Source organism: Geotrypetes seraphini, chromosome 7, assembly GCF_902459505.1.
Source record: "Geotrypetes seraphini chromosome 7, aGeoSer1.1, whole genome shotgun sequence".
Classification (NCBI taxonomy): Eukaryota; Metazoa; Chordata; class Amphibia; order Gymnophiona; family Dermophiidae; genus Geotrypetes; species Geotrypetes seraphini.
The window spans coordinates 54,332,476-54,349,642 of NC_047090.1; the positions used below are offsets into that span (position 1 = coordinate 54,332,476).

The 17,167-nt window shown below is 46.6% G+C and overlaps 1 protein-coding gene across 1 annotated transcript in view; it reads left to right on the forward strand.

Annotated features, from left to right (window-relative positions):
• The first annotated feature begins 4,463 nt into the window (after window positions 1-4,463).
• The window catches only part of TTC38 (tetratricopeptide repeat domain 38), a 141,437-nt gene continuing 128,733 nt past the window's right edge, over window positions 4,464-17,167 (forward strand). The window contains exon 1 of the mRNA XM_033953228.1: window positions 4,464-4,559. Within this exon, the coding sequence (XP_033809119.1) occupies window positions 4,464-4,559 (96 nt within the window). The remainder of the gene's footprint in view (window positions 4,560-17,167) is intronic.

Genomic DNA, 17,167 nt, shown 5'->3' on the forward strand with positions numbered 1-17,167 from the left:
CACTTACGTACTGTGACAGGTACACCTTTGGAGGTGTGGTTCGACTCCTCGTGTCTACTTGCCTGGATCCGACTTTGGATGTCAGCTTTCTTTGACCCTTTGGTGCGGTTCCATCTTTGGTTGGCCAATGTACCGCCATCTGGCTGTCTGGCATGACTCTTTAGTTGGTGATGGAGTGCAGATCCGCTTGCCTGTTTGACACAGTTCCATCTTCGGCTTTACAGTGTGGCTCTACTGTCCTATTTGGCACCGTTCTATCTTCACAGGTAGAGCAAGGCTATTGGCCTGTTGAGCAAGGCTCCCTGTTCGAATGAGCGTGGCTACATTCAACTGTTTAGTGCAGCATTTTCTGTGGGGTCCGAGGCGGCTCCACTTACCTGTTTGGCACGGTTCCGTCTTTAGATATGGAGTGTAGCTTTACTTCCACTTTTGGTACAGCAACATCTCTGGATGGGCAGGGCAGTTGGGTACACCTCCTTTTTTGGATCACTCCCATCTTTGGATGCAGAGCAAGGTGTGTCTTCCCAATTGGTACAGGGTTACCTTTCGATGTATTACACACCTGTTGCCTAGCGCATCCCCATCTTCAGATGTAGACTGCCGCTTTGGATGCCTGCCTATCACAACTCCATCTTTGGATGTAAATTGCCTCTGTGAATGCCTGTCTAGCACATCTCCATCTTCGAATGTAGACTGCCTCTATGGATGCCTGCCTAGCACGTCTCCATTTTTGGATGAAGACTTCTGCTTTGGATGCTTATTTCATGTGTATCCATCTTCGGATATGTATCGCTGCTTTGGATGCTGACTTAGTGAGGCATATTACAGGATAATACCGACTCTGCATGCCTGTTTTGCGGGCCTCCATTTTCTGAAGTGCAGTGCGTTAGTGTTTTACTTCTCATGTCTTCCTCTCGGGAGGTCGACCATTACCCAACATGTCTACCGGGTTCATCTCTGGGTGTGTCACCTGCTCTTTTGACAGGTCGCACTTCTGGGCATTACCTGGTTGTGTATCCACATCTGCAGGTAGGGCTTCTTTCTCACACTCTCATCTCTAGGGTGCAAGTGTGCGCCTTCACCAGCATGGATTTTCTGGCATGTACGTGCTGCTTGGTGGTCTGGGGCACTCTTTGTCTTCTCGCCCTCGGTTTCTTAGTTTCATTATAGCTTGGAGTTGGCATACTCCCTTGCTGGGTCTGATTGACCACAAATCTCTCTTTGCCTGTCTGTCCCTTTTTCAGGGATTCTTGAGTCATTGGTTTTGGTCTTTATTTTTTCTCTGCGCAGCTCTCTGTCCCACCCTTCTTGCTTTGTTACATCCCATTTGTCTGGATTCATTTGCTGCTGATGACAAGGAAAGAAACATTATTTATCCCAGGACAAGCAGGCAGCATATTCTCACAAGTGAGGTGACATCATCCATGGAGCCCCAGTACGGACAGCTACAAAAGAGCGGCTCCTCAGATCTTAGTTTTCCGCGGAGCTAAGAAGTCGTGCTCTTGAATGTTCATTTGTTTTTTTCAGCCCTTGCCTTCCCACTCGTGTGTTTATATTTCTTTAATTTTTTTTCTATTTATCCTTAATTTCTTTTTTCTTTTTCTTTTTTTTAAGAGAACTCAGGATAATTTTTCTCTCCTGTTTTCGCCTTCAGGTGTTTTTTGTCAGGGCCTTTTTCTCCTCAGCCATTGAGTTCAATTTGGCTGATGCGGTTTTCCCGTCCATGCCCATCTTAACGGGGGATTAAAAAGTGCAGCAGGTGCCAAAGGACAATTTCCATCACCAACCCCCACAACTGGTGCCTTGGCCTGGAACATCGCATTGAAACCTACCCGCGCTGTTCCACACTTAAGCTCACCATTAAGAGCCTCATTCTATAACAAGAAAAGTTGTTCAGTGTCATCGTGGAGGGAGCTCAGCATCGAAGGCTCCGACGTCATCTGATGCACTGTTATCGACTCCAGTGTCTCAGGTAATTGCTCCTTCTGGTAAGCCAGATAAAAAGCCACCAGCTTCTCAGACAGGGTCGCAGGTCATTATGGCATCGAGTCCAATCATGTTGACCAAGCAAAGACCCCCTATGTGACTTGTTTCCAAATTGAGGGGTGCATTATCATCCGAGTAATCCTCTCCGGAACAAGTCGCAGCACCATTGGTACTGGTGACGAAGCCACAGCTACCGGTGTTTACCTTCAAAGAGAAGCTCAATGCTCTCCTTTGTGCAGAGTATGGAGATATGTTTCAGCTTATTTCCCTGACACCAACTCCTCTGGTACCGGCCCAGCCTGAGTGTCACACCACATGGGATGCCGGTACTGCCACTGCTTCAACAATGCACCTTCATGGCTCTCGACACCGGTCATCATCCAGCCATACAGGGGTTATCCAGGAACAGCAGGCAGATATTCTCACAACCCACCCACCTCCCCTGGTTGGCTTCTTAGTTGGCTTACTTAACCGAGGAGCCGTGCGCCTACATCGGGTGGAAAGGCACTTGCGTATGCACGGTGCGGTCAGTTGCAAACTTTCTGAAGTTCTTAAAGTGCCAATGCACTTTTACAGCTGTCCGTACCGGGGCTTCGTGGATGATGTCACTCCACATGTGAGAATATCTGCCTGCTGTCTCTGGATAACACCTGTTACGGTAAGTAACTGTGCTATATCTTACCTGATAATGTTTATTCCTTTAGTCACAGCAGATGAATTCAGAGCCCACCCTTTCTGTTGATTTGTGTGTTCCTTTTACCCCATAGGCATTGACCCACTGGCGGATGGCAGATAAAGTTCATTGTTGAGAAATGTAAAGTATTACATGTGGGAAACAGTAACCCGAGGTACAACTATACGATGGGAGGGATGTTATTAAATGAGAGTACCCAAGAAAGGGACTTTGGGGTAATGGTGGACATGACAATGAAGCCGACGGCACAGTGCACAACGGCCGCTAAGAAGGCAAAGAGAATGCTAGGCATAATCAAGAAGGGTATTACAACCAGAACGAAAGAAGTTATCCTGCCATTGTATCGGGCAATGGTGCGTCCGCATCTGGAGTACTGCATCCAATATTGGTCGCAGTACCTTAAGAAGGACATGGCGTTACTCGAGAGGGTTCAGAGGAGAGTGACGCGTCTGATAAAGGGGATGGAAAACCTTTCATACACTGAGAGATTGGAGAAACTGGGTCTCTTTTCCCTGGAGTAGAGGAGACTTAGAGGGGATATGATAGATCATGAAGGGCATAGAAAGAGTAGAGAGGGACAGATTCTTCAAACTTTCGAATAATAAAAGAACAAGAGGGCATTCAGAAAAGTTGAAAGGGGACAGATTCAAAACGAATGCTAGGAAGTTCTTCTTTACCCAACGTGTGGTGGACACCTGGAATGCGCTTCCAGAGGGCGTAATAGGGCAGAGTACGGTACTGGGGTTCAAGAAAGGATTGGACAATTTCCTGCTGGAAAAGGGGATAGAGTGGTATAGATAGAAGATTACTGCACTGGTCCTGGACCTGTTGGGCTGCCGCATGAGCGGACTGCTGGGCACGATGGATCTCAGGTCTGACCTAGCAGAGGCATTGCTTATGCTTATGTTCTTAAGATTCACCTGCTGTGTTCTGCCGAGGGGTATCTCGGTTGATCCTACTGCTTTGTTACAAAGAATATTGGATTCATCTGCTGTAACTAATGGAATCATTATCTGGTACGATATATAATGTTTCTTTAGATTAGTGGGGTTTAAGAAGATTTGGATAATTTCTTATACAAAATGTCTGTGAGCCATTATTAAGATGGACTTGGGAAAATCCACTGCTTATTTCTAGGATAAGTAGCATAAAATTTTTTGGGATCTTGCCAACTAGTTGGACACAGGATTCTGGATTTGATGGACCTTTGGTCTGTCCTAGCATGGTAATGCTTATGTTTTTATTATTTAGTATCTTCATTGTATGCTCCCTAGATCGTGTACTTTAGGAAAGAGTAAATGAGCAATTCATATCTACCCATTCCAGTCTGCTAATATTTTTATAGACCTCTATTATATCTCTCCTCAGCTGGCTTTTCTCCAAGCTGAAGAACTGTTGCAGCTTTAATCTTTCCTCATAAGGGAGTTTGTCTATTCCCTTTACCATTTTCGTAGCCCTTCTCTGTATCTTTACTATTTCCCCTCAAAATCTGTGTAGTGTGGATCTTCTCATCATGGCTTTCTAAAATTACTCTTTGCATCTGTAAATGAAATACTGTACATATGTATAACATATGGATATGATTCTAAAATAATGGCCTAATTTTTCTCTGTATTTGTTGACATTTAGAAATTCTGAATGAATTACTACACTTGTCCTTTTGCTTAAATTTGTGTTGTCATGATAAATATCTTCTTAGAATCTTAACGTTTTTCCCCATTTCATATCTATCAGAAAACCCTATAATAAAAAACAGGTTTCTATTCTGCAAGTCATATTTTAAATGCATTGTTTGTTACAGGCCTGGGAAGATGCTGGACTTTCTCTCTCCACTAGTAGCAATGAAGCCTGCAAACTGTTTGATGCTACATTGAGTCAGGTATACCATTTCAGTCCGATAGCCTCATTTATTGTTGGTATTCAGACAGTTAATCCCACAACACTTACTCCTATGACAGTTAATCACAAACACTTCAACCCTTGTCACTTAATCCCATAGACACTTAGGGTTCCTTTTACTGAGGTGTGCTAGTGTTTTTAGCACATGCACAAAATTACCACGTGGTACGCTTCTAGAATAACTCCAGCTCAATGCTGGTGTTAAGGTCTAGCGCGCTCAGCAATGTAGCCTGCACTATTCTGCGCATTAAGGTCCTAAAAGGAGCCCTTAATCCTGTGACAGTTCATATCCGGCAGATATTTTTTTTTCTTCTTTTTTTAACTTTTTTAGAGCCCGTGGTTTTAACCCGTTTTAAGCCCGTGTGTGGAGCGGCTTATATAAAAATTTTAAGTCATGCCCCCCCGATACCTTTTTCGGAAGCCCCCTCACTGGTGAGCAGTTCGGGTCTCCAGTGGTGCAGGGCAGCCGCAATCTATTTGGCATTCAGCCTGCCCCTGCACTACTTGCTGGATGGCTGAGATCAATGCTCATGAGTCCCGTGAGAGTCAAGGCCATTAAGTGGGTGGTGCAGGGGCAGGCCGGATGCCGAAGAGATTACAGCTGCCCTACACCACTGGATACCCAAGCCACGTGCCATCAAGGTGGCTTCCGAAAAAGGCAAGGGAGGTATCGGAAGATAAGCCGCGGCTAATACCATGGGGTGGCTTATCTTCCAGTTTTTAAATATAGGCCGCCCTTTTCTGTGGCCTATATATGGTTATCCCAGGACAAGCAGGCAGGTATTCTCAATAATGGGTGACGTGATCCAACGGAGCCCCGATGCGGACGCCTCACAAGCAGTCTTGCTTGAAGAAACTTTGAAGTTTCGAGTCGCCTGCACCGCGCATGCGCGAGTGCCTTCCCACCCTGCACAGGGCACGTCTCCTCAGTTCTTACTTTTCCGCGGAGCCGAGAAGTCCGTTTTTGACTCTGCGTGAAGATTCTTCACTCGGCCTTCTAATCTAAAGTCCATTGTTTTGAGTTATTTTTCTCTTAATCAACGATTTTCGTCCGAGGATTCGCTGTCGCCATCTCGATCCCTATCCTCATTGGATCCAGAGGCCTCGACGTCCTCGAGTCCCTCTCGAGGCCCTGCTTTGGCCGACCAGCTGTCGTTCTCCTCGTTCCTGTGGCAGATGGCAACCGACTTGGAGATCCAGCTGGACACAGGGTCCAAATTCTCGAAGGAATACCTGGAGACTATGCACCTCCCTCAACAACCCACTGAATCCCTCAAGCTTCCCTTACACAAGCTACTGGATCAGACCTTCGTACAGTGCCTCGAAACACCCTATTCCATCCCTGCGGTGCTGGACAAACTAGATACCAGGTACCGCACGACACACCACAAGGGATTCTACAGGTCTCAACTCTCACATCAATCCCTCCTAGTGGAGTCCTCGCTTCCCAGGTCTACGCTTCGGTTCCACCTGGTAGGGAGGGCAAGACCATGGACCGATTTGGCAGGAGAATTTACCAGAACTCCATGATGACATTCAGAGTTCTGAACTACAACTTCCATTTTGTCACCTACTTCTAGTTCTTCCTATCCATTCTACAGAAATTCATGCCCTACTTGGCCGAGGGCACAATCTGAGTACCAGGAGGTCCTCGCCTCGTTGTCCCAACTCCGGGTGCAATTGATGCAATCCTCCTATGATGCCTTCGAGCTGTCCGCTCGGGCCACAGCATGCGCAGTGGCCATGCGACATCTGGCATGGCTCAGGACCATCGATATGGACCCTAACCTCCAGGACAGGCTTTCCAATGTCCCATGTGCTGGTGCCGACCTCTTCGACGAATCCATCGAGGCGACGACCAAGAGACTTTCGGACCATGAGAAGTCGTTCCAGTCCATTCTGCGTCCGAAGCACAAGCCTGCCTCGCCTCGTCCATCACGCCCACCTTTGGTGTACCAGCGGTGTTACCCACCTAAACAGGCTCCCCCCATCCGACAGCCTATAAAGAGGCAGCACTCCCAAAAGCAGCAACACAAGCCTCAACCATCTACCATGCCTAAGGCTCCTCAGCCCTTTTGACTGCCTCATAGAGGGCCTAACACCAGTTGTTCTACCACCATCAGCTGCTCTACAGATTGGAGGTCACGTCCACCACTTTTACCACCAATGGGCGACCTTTACCAGCGACCTCTGGGTTCTTTCCATCATCAAGGAGGGATACTCTCTTCAGTTCCATCAAGCACCTCCGGAACATCCTCCAAGAGAGTATCCTTCCAACTTTACCCAGACCGCCCTTCTTCTTCAGGAAGCCCAGACCCTATTGCAACTCATAGCGGTCGAGCCAGTCCCCCCCGGCCCAGCAGAACAGGGGCTTTTACTCCCGGTACTTCCTTGTTCCGAAAAAGACGGGCGATCTACGCCCCATCTTGGACCTCAGGGTGCTCAACAAGTATCTGGTCAAAGAGAAATTTCGCATGTTGACCCTGACATCCCTGTACCCCCTCATCGAGCAGAACGACTGGTTATGCTCTCTAGATCTCAAGGAAGCTTACACTCACATCCCCATCCATCCGGCCTCCCATCAATACCTCAGATTCAGGGTGGGACATCTTCATCTTTAGTACCGAGTGCTTCCCTTCGGCCTGACATCGTCACCCAGAGTCTTCACCAAGTGCCTAGTGGTGGTGGCCGCAGCACTCAGGAACCAAGGCCTTCAGGTGTTTCTCTACCTGGACGACTAGTTCATCAAGGACTCGGCATATCAGGGGGTCGCCCTGGCCACCCGGAAGACGATTTGGTTACTGCAGCACCTGGGATTCGAAATAAACTTTCCAAAATCCCAACTACAGCCTTCCCAGACCCTCCCCTTCATCGGAGCCATTCTGGACACTACACAGCTCAGGGTGTTCCTCCCTCCTCTACGCCTAGAAGCTCTCCTCCACCTGTGTCACTCAACGTCCTCTTGCCCATCCATCTCGGCGAGACACATGATGGTTCTCCTGGGACACATGGCCTCTACAGTTCACGTAACTCCCTTTGCCAGACTTCACCTCAGAATTCCCCAGTGGACTCTGGCGTCTCAGTGGACGCAGCTGACCGAACCCCTGTCTCGACACATCCAGGTCACTCCTGCGCTGCAACAGTCTCTTCGTTGGTGGATGCTATCCTCCAATCTATCCAGAGGTTTACTGTTCCACACACCGTGCCATCAGAAAGTCTTCACGACCGACTCGTCGACCTATGCCTGGGGTACTCATCTGGACGGCCTCCGCACCCAAGGGTATTGGACCGCCAGTGCCACATCAATCTTCTGGAACTCAGGGCGATTTTCAATGCTCTCAATGCTTTTCAGCACCTGCTTTGCGACCAGGTGGTCCTCATCCGCACAGACAACCAAGTCGCCATGTACTATGTCAACAAGCAGGGAGGAATGGGATCGGCCCCCCTCTGCCAAGAAACTCTGAGGGTGTGGGACTGGGCGATTCGCCACAACACCTTCCTCAAAGCTGTCTACATTCAAGGGGCGGACAATGCCTTAGTGGACAACTTGAATCGCCTTCTGCAACCTCACGAATGGACCCTCCATTCCACGCCCCTTCATCAGATCTTCTCTCAGTGGGGAACGCCTCAGATAGACCTCTTTGCAGCCCCCCCACAGTTTCAAACTGCCTCAGTTTTGCTCCAGGATCTACACTCCTCATCACCTCGAGGCAGATTCTTTTCTTCTGGACTGGACAAACCTCTTTATGCGTTTCCTCCATTCCCTCTCATTCAAAAGACTCTAGTCAAGCTGAAATCGGACCATGCCACCATGATTCTGATTGCTCCATGGTGGCACAGACAACCTTGGTACTCCCTTCTACTTCAACTCAGCTCCAGGGAGCCATACCCTCTACCAGTTTTTCCCTCACTGCTTACACAGCATCAGGGATCTCTGCTTCACCCCAATCTGCAGTCGCTACACCTGACAGCTTGGTTCCTCTCAATGTAACCCCTCTCCAGTTTTCTCAACCTGTGAGGGACGACCTGGAAACTTCACGGAAGCCTGCCACTAGACAATGCTATCACCAAAAATGGTCTAGATTTTCTGTTTGGTGTGTTTCTCATCATCAAGAGCCACAACACTCCTCCTTGTCTCTGGTTTTGGACTATCTTTTGCACCTGTCTCATTCTGGCCTCAAGTCCTCTTCAATTCGAGTCCATCTAAGTGCAATTGCTGCTTTCCATCAGCCTCTTCAAGGGAAACCTCTTTCAGCTCATCCGGTGGTTTCCAGGTTCATGAAAGGACTCTTCCATGTTAATCCTCCTCTCAAACCGCCCCCAGAGTTTGGGACCTCAATGTTGTCCTTTCACAGCTCATGAAGCCTCCTTTCGAGCCTCTTAACAAAGCCCACCTGAAGTATCTCACTTGGAAAGTGGTGTTTCTCATTGGACTCACTTCTGCTCGCCGTGTCAGTGAGCTCCAAGCATTGGTTGCGGATTCACCTTTTACAGTATTCCATCATGACAAGGTGGTCCTCTGCACTCATCTGAAATTCCTACCTAAAGTGGTCTCTGAATTTCATCTCAACCAATCCATCGTACTTCCAGTGTTTTTCCCGAAGCCTCATTCTCATCCTGGAGAATCAGCTCTTCATACTCTAGACTGTAAGTGTGCTTTGGCTTTCTACTTAGAACGCATCAAACCACACAGAACTGCTCCTCAACTTTTCATCTCCTTTGATCCGAACAAGTTGGGACATTCTATCTATAAGCGTACCATCTCCAACTGGATGGCGGCTTGCATCTCTTTCTGCTATGCCCAGGCTGGATTACCCCTTCACAGTAAAGTAACAGCCCATAAGGTCAGAGCAATGGCAGCTTTTGTAGCTTTCCTCAGATCTACGCCTATTGAGGAAATTTGTAAAGCTGCCACTTGGTCCTCGGTTCATACCTTCACTTCTCATTATTGCCTGGATACTTTCTCCAGACGGAATGGACAGTTTGGCCAAACAGTATTGAAAAATTTATTCTCCTAAGTTGCCAACTTTCCCACCATCCCATTGAGGTTAGCTTGGAGGTCACCCATAAGTGAGAATACCTGCCTGCTTGTCCTGGGATAAAGCAATGTTACTTACCGTAACAGTTGTTATCCAGGGACAGCAGGCAGCTATTCTCACGTCCCACCCATCTTCCCTGGGTTGGCTTCTCTGCTAGCTATCTGAACTGAGGAGACGCGCCCTGTGCAGGGCGGGAAGGCACTCGCACATGCGCGGTGCGGGCGACTCGAAACTTCGAAATTTCTTCAAGCAAGACTGCTTGTGAGGCGTCCGCATCGGGGTTCCGTTGGATCACGTCACCCATTAGTGAGAATAGCTGCCTGCTGTCCCTGGATAACAACTGTTATGGTAAGTAACATTGCTGTGTGGCCTGTGCAGGGGAGTGGCCTATATGTGGGGAAATACGATACTACTTTAGAGATTCAAAAGCCCGGTGAACACAATATTTCATCTACTGCAGTACCATAGGGAATCTGTGGCTCCCAGTCAAGGACTCGCTGCTACAATTGTGAGCTAGGGGAAATTATGAAAAGCAGCAAAATACCTTAGGTAATTGTGCGTGAAGGCTTATGATATTGCTGACCAGCCGAGATCAGTTTCAAATGAGTTGGAAGGCCAAAGAAACTTAAATATAATTGAAAATGTCCAAAATTAAAGCAAATAAACATGGCATACTTATTGTGAGTGTCGCAAATTTCAAACGCTTGCTCACTTGTGGGGCCGCTCTGCTCCTGTATGCTATTGGCTGTGCCTGTCTTCTGCCCCCTCTGATGTCAATACCTGTTCCAGAACAGAGGACTGGTACAACCGACATGCACCAGATCAGTTCAGCCCCATTCATGAACAACCGCTTGAAATCTGTTAGCAATTCTCGCAAAAAGTATGAATGATCACTCATATGCTCATGTAGAGGGTATCATTGAAACTGTTCAGATTGTTGTTCTTATCGTTTCACTGCTACGGTCTTTCCTTCTGTATTAGTGGGCCCATATGCACTTAATTTCCAGCCATGTCCACTGGTATTTCTCCCTGGTATGTTGGCTTTTTTTACAGCATGGTATTTTCTGTATCCCGCTCATGGTCAAGGGATGTTTTGGGAGACAAAGCTCTGTACTGACTGCTTATTCTCATTGTATATGGTCTGGCTTTCTCTTTGTTGTGTTGCATTCTGATCATTAATAAAGTAATTTTCAAAAAAAAAGAAAAGGTTCAAAGAAGAGCAACTAAGATAATAAAAGGGATAGAACTCCTCTTATATGAGAAAAGGCTAAAGAAGCTGGGACTCTTCAACTTTGAAAAGAGGTGACTGAGGGAGGATACTCGTAAGGTCTACAAAATCCTGAGTGGTGTAGAATGGGTAAGAGTGAATCAATTTTTCACCCTTTCATAAAGTACATAAAGAAAGGGGATATGCAATGAAATTATATTGAAATACTTTTAAAACAAATAGGAGGAAATAGTTTTTCACTGAAAGGATAGTTAAGCTCTGGCATTCATTGAAAGATGATATGGTAACAGCATGACAAGAGTTTAAGAAAGGTTTGGACAAGTTCTTGGAGAAAAAGTCCATAGTCTGCTATTGAGATGGATCTAGGCAGTTTCCAGTATTAAAACATTCATAAAATTGCATAAAATCAGCAGACACAAACAACATTCATTTACTGCATATCTATAAAATACTCAGCTGTGAGCAACATTCATATGAAATCCTTACACATGAAAGAACCACAGTATAATATTTATTCCAGTGCAATAAGTGAGACATTCTAGACCAGTGGTTCCCAAACCTGTTCTGGAGGACCCCCAGGCCGGTTGGGTTTTCAGGTTATCCCTAATGAATATGCATGGAGCAGATTTGCATGCCTGGTACCTCCATTATATGCACATCTCTCTCATGCATATTCATTAGGACTATCCTGAAAACCCGACTGGCCTGGGGGTCCTCCAGGACAGGTTTGGGAACCACTGTTCTAGACAGTAGGGTTATTTTCCTTTAGACGCATGGTTGCAGAAGGAATCCACTCCGGATTTTTCACTCTGCCTCTGTAGTACTTCACTGATCAGTTTAGTGCCCTCTACAATTTTTTTCCTTCTGCACGCAAGGATGCAGTTATGTATTCTGTTCTCCTCATTTTATTGTTTTAATTAGATGTAGTTTTGGCCCTTTTTCGGGTACTTGAGTACTTCTTGAGTACTTTCTTATTTCTTATTTCTAATCTTAATGTATATTTTCTGTAAACCGCTTAGAACCTAACGGATGTAGCGGTATATAAGAAATAAATTACATTACATTACATTCCTTGTCATCAACAGCAGATGAATCCAGAGACTAGTGGGATTATGCCCATCAACCAGCAGGTGGAGATAGAGAGAACTGAGTTGTCCTCAGCCTTCTTGGATGTACAGCCTCCTGACCAACCAGTATTCTCTATCTCCCGCAGGCTGATGGATGTGTTCTTCACAGCTCCTGGCTTCTGCTTATGGATTTCAGTCCAGGCCTGGATATTTCAAGATGAGGGGTGTCTGGCTGAGTGGTGCCAGCTTTAGGGGTTACACCTGGGCTCCCCCAGGTCCCTGCCTTACCCTCTTCTGGGATACACGTGTTCACCGCGTGTCCCTTTCCCTATTTGCCGTTGTGACTTCCAAGTTTCCAAGTTTATTATATAATTTGATTAATCGCCTATTCCAAGTTCTAGGTGATGTACAATTGCTAAAATAGCCAAATATGGGTAACAAATCACACAGACATAAATCTAAGCAAATTAAAATGACAAATACAAACATTCCTATACAAAGTTTAAATCAATTAAATTAAGTGACTGATACATACGATATCAAAATAAAAGGGAAAATTATTAAGGGATTACAATCAGTGTTTAATTCAATATATTTAGGGTGAAAACATTAGGAGGGGAAACAAATATAGTTTGTAATAAAATATTAGATAAAAAGAAACAAAAGCATTATGTTTATTCACTAAAAGCATCTTTAAAGAGAAAACTTGGTTACTTCTCCTTTCCCATGTAAAAACAAAAAACAACCAACCACAAAGTCACTTGTGAGGAGTACCGGCTTTCCACAGCGGTTTTCATCCTCAAGAGCTTGAGCTCCCTTGCTTCTGCTAGCATATGTTCCTGCTCCTTTGGTTGCCCTTCATTGTTGTTGTCAGGTGAGTGTTTCTTTCCTTTCGCGGGGTCCGGTTTTCAGTGCGGTAGCATTTTGGGCTCCTGCAGTTGCTGGCAAGGGGCTTGGTTGAGTGGTCTGACCCAGCTCCGCCGTAATTCAGGCGCTCAGATGGGCTGTCTTCGCTCCTCTATAGAGAGCTCCGGCGGGAGAGGTATGTGGACTTTTCCCGCGCAAGTGAGCGGCGGCCACTTTTTCCCTCAGGCGTTGGCAGCCATTTTGGTTTGCTTGCAAAGGCCGCATGGAGCACGTTTGGTGTTCAGGCTGCTTTATGATATAGTGTTCCTGCCGGGTTGCTGTGGCAGTTCGCCTTTCTCGGCGTACTCGATGTGCAGTAGTCGGGACGCTGGATCGGGTGCTCTAGGGAGCCGACGGTCTTCAAGTCTTCTCTGCCAGTAGTTAGTCTTCGGCGCACTGCAGTGGCGGTTGTGCCTATGTGCCCTGAACACGCCGCATAGAACACGCCGCATAGTTTTCCTGTCATATAGCTGGTTTTCTTCCTCGGTGGGGAGTTGCTTCCGCTGTTTATACCCTCCCTGTATTTTATACCGGGATGGAAGTTTGATTTTGACTTTTATTATTCTTCACTATTTTGAAAGCGAGGATGATATATTTCCTTTCTACTGTGGAGGTCAGGTGCCATTTCCAAGTCTCTGTGTATGGGTTCACCGGTGGCTGGGGATATTTCTTTGTGGGCATGACCTCCTGCGTGTAGTCGCTGTGCGGTGCATCTCTTAAAAAAAAAGTTGTTGTTTTTTTTCGTCGATTGTCCGGCGGAGCTTGGGATCAGGCCCTGCCGCCGACCCTCGTTTGGCTGCGGCTGGCTTTTTTTATATGTCCCGGCCTGTTATGGGCTTCAAAATGTGTAGCCAGTGTAACCGGGCTATTTCACTCACCAACCCACACCGTTGGTGTATTAAGTGCTTGGGATCCGAACATTGTCCTGAGTAGTGCCTGCACTGTGCTACCCTTCAAAAAAGAGCTCTCCGGAGACATCGGGTCCAGATCCAGTAGCTCTTTGGTTCCATGGAGCCGTCTACAGACAAGGCCTTGACTTCGGTGACGGCCTTGTTGACCAAGTCCTCGGCCTCGAGCAAGTTGCCCTCGTCCAGGAAGACCTTGTCTGCAGTGCCTCTTAAGGTCTCGTCCTCAGGCAAGTCTGCTCTTCCCTCCGCAGGTATGCTAGCTAAGAAGCCTCCAGCTGAGTCTCAGGCAGTCCAGGCAACGAGTGCAGTCATGCCTGCCTCTACGAGACCTCCTCCGAAGCGTGCCTCCAAAACTAGGGAATGCTCATCCTTGAGGTCGCCCTCTGTGGAGCGCATTGCTCCACCTTCTAGACCAGAGTCATTGGTCTCGGTGCCTGTCTTCAAGGACATGCTGCAAGCCATTTTGACCAGGCAGCTCACCTCTGTCTTTGCCAAGCTTGCCCCTGCCTCGACCCTGCTTTATGCGAGCCAGTCTGAGCACCCTGTTGAGGCACAATGAGCAAAACCTGTTAGATCTTGCCTTTGTCCTCCAGTGACTTCTCGCCTTGTCCTTCCAGGTCCAGGTCTCCGGCTACTCAACCTGCTCGAGAGGTAGTGAAGAAGCCTCAATAAATTCGAAGCATTCCTTGTCATCGAGGCACCTGCCTTCGAAGAAGGATAAGGAGTTTTCTCTACCTCGTTCTTCAAGGCCCATCGAGACCCCTTCAAAAATCAGGCATAGGTCTCGAACTCCGAAGCTTTCAACGCCTCGTGCTTCTCCATCTCGAGGCTTGTCTAGGTCCCGGACTCCTCTATTGGACGCCGTTTGTATCAAAACTCCTTGATGGCAAATAGGATTTTGAACTACAACTTCATATTCACATCTTATCTGAAGTACTGTAAAAAGACCATGCCCTACTTCTCCGACTTACCTGAGCAGTGGTTGCCTGAGTTTCAACAGCTCCACCATACTCTATCTCAGATACGTCTCTTTATGCTTCAAGCGACTTATGATACATTTGAAATGTCATCTCGAGTCACTGCTTTTTCTGTGGCAATGTGACATCTGGCTTGGCTACGGATTGTGGACATGGATCCTAACCTTCAAGATCGCCTAGCCAATATACCATGTCAAGGTAATGAGCTTTTCGACAAATTCATTGAGGCAGCCACCAAGTGCCTGTCAGAGCATGAGCGGTCTTTTGCCTCTTTGATTCGACCTAAACCTAAGCCTGCAGCTCCTAAGCCTTATAGACCACCTCCACATCGTTATCCACAGAAATCTACTCCAGCTTACTCCAGGCCTTCCTCAGAGCTGTCTACATACAAGGGGAGCAAAACTGTCTGACGGACAAATTGAGTCATCTTCTACAACCTCACAAATGGACACTCAATTCCTCGCCTCTTCATCATATTTTTGCTCAGTGGGGAACTCCTCAGATAGACCTCTTTGCATCTCCCCACAACAACAAACTGCCTCAGTTCTGCTCCAGGATATACTCTCCTCATCGCCTCGAGGCAGATGCTTTTCTTCTGGACTGGGCGAATCAGTTTCTCTATGCGTTCCTTCCATTCCCTCTGATTCTCAAGACTCTTATCAAACTCAAGAATGAGCATGCCACCATGATTCTGATAGCTCCTCGATGGCCCAGACAACCCTGGTACTCCCTTCTACTTCAACTCAACACCAGGGAGCCACTGCTTTTACCAGTATATCCCTCTCTGCTTACACAGAGTCAAGGGACTCTGCTTCATCCCAGCATGCAGTCTCTACACCTGACAGCTTGGTACCTCTCAGCCTAACTGTCACTCTACAGTTCTCTCAATCTGTACAGGACATTCTAGACAGTGTTACACCTAGAAATGGACTAGATTCTTTGCTTGGTGTACTATTCATCACAAGGAACCGCAATCTACTTCCTTGCCTTCGGTTTTGGATTGCCTCTTGCACTTATCCCAATCTGGCCTCAAATCCACATCCATTCGAGTTCACCGGAGTGCAATTGCTGCTTTTCATCAGCCTATTGAAGGGAAACCCCTGTCTGCTCATCCTGTGGTTTGACTTTTCAATGTCAAACCACCTCTCAAGCCGCCTCCAGTGGTTTGGCATCTCAATGTTGTTCTTGTTGAATTGATGAAGCCTCCTTTTGAACCAATTGATTCGGCTCATCTCAAATATCTAGTTTCAAGTTTATTTGTAATTTGATATACCGACCATCACAAGTATCTGGTCGGTTTACAAAATTTTTTTTAAAAAAAGGTAAGATATTTAAAATTGCATAAATAGCTAAGAAAAGTTAATGACAAGACAAAGACATAATTGAGACAAGTGGGTGACGAGAGGAGGAGTGGGGGGAAAGGAAGGTTGTTAATTACATTATATAAATGAATAAAAAGGAAGGAAAGAAAGGGAAGAGTAAAACAAAAGGGAGAGGGGAATGTCGCTTCTTAAAAACGTTTCTCTGTTTATTAAATTTTGGTTTTCTTTTTTCTGGTTTTCAGTTGGAGTTTAGATAGGCGTCTCACTTGGAAGGTGGTTTTTCTCATTGTACTCACCTCTGCTAGACGAGTCAGTGAGCTACAAGCTCTAGTGGCAGATCCACCTTTCACAGTATTCCATCATGACAAAGTGGTCCTCCGTATTCATCCGAAATTCTTACCTAATGTGGTTTCAGATTTTCATCTCAATCCAGTGTTTTTTTTCCAAAGCCTCATTCTCATCCTGGAGAAACAGCTCTTCATACTTTGGACTGTAAGCGTGCTTTGACTTTCTACTTGCTACGCACTCAGCCTCACAGAACTGCTCCTCAACTTTTTATCTCCTTCGATCCGAATAAGTTGGGGCATCCTGTTTCCAAACAAACCATCTCCAACTGGATGGCTGCTTGCATCTCTTTCTGCTATGCTCAGGCTGGTCTCCCTCTGCAGGGTCGAGTCACGGGCCATAAAGTCAGAGATATGGCGGTGTCTGTAGCTTTTCTCAGATCAACTCCTATTGAGGAAATCTGTAATGTTGTCACTTGGTCTTCAATTCATACATTCACCTCTCATTGTCTGGATACTTTCTCTAGACGGGATAGCCATTTTGACCAGGCAGTTTTGCAACATTTATTCTCCTAATTTGCCAACACTCTAACCATCCAATTTTGGTTAGCTTGAAGGTCACCCACATGTTGAGAATATGCTGCCTGCTTGTCCTGGGATAAAGCACAGTTACTTACCGTAACAGTTGTTATCCAGGGACAGCAGGCAGATATTTTCACAACCCACCCACCTCACCTGTTTGGCTTCTGAGCTAGCTATCTGAACTGAGGTACCTCAGAGGAGATGAATGACCTACGTTCGGCAGGAAGGCACTCACACATGCGCAGTGCTGCACTTGTGAACTTTTTGAAAGTTCT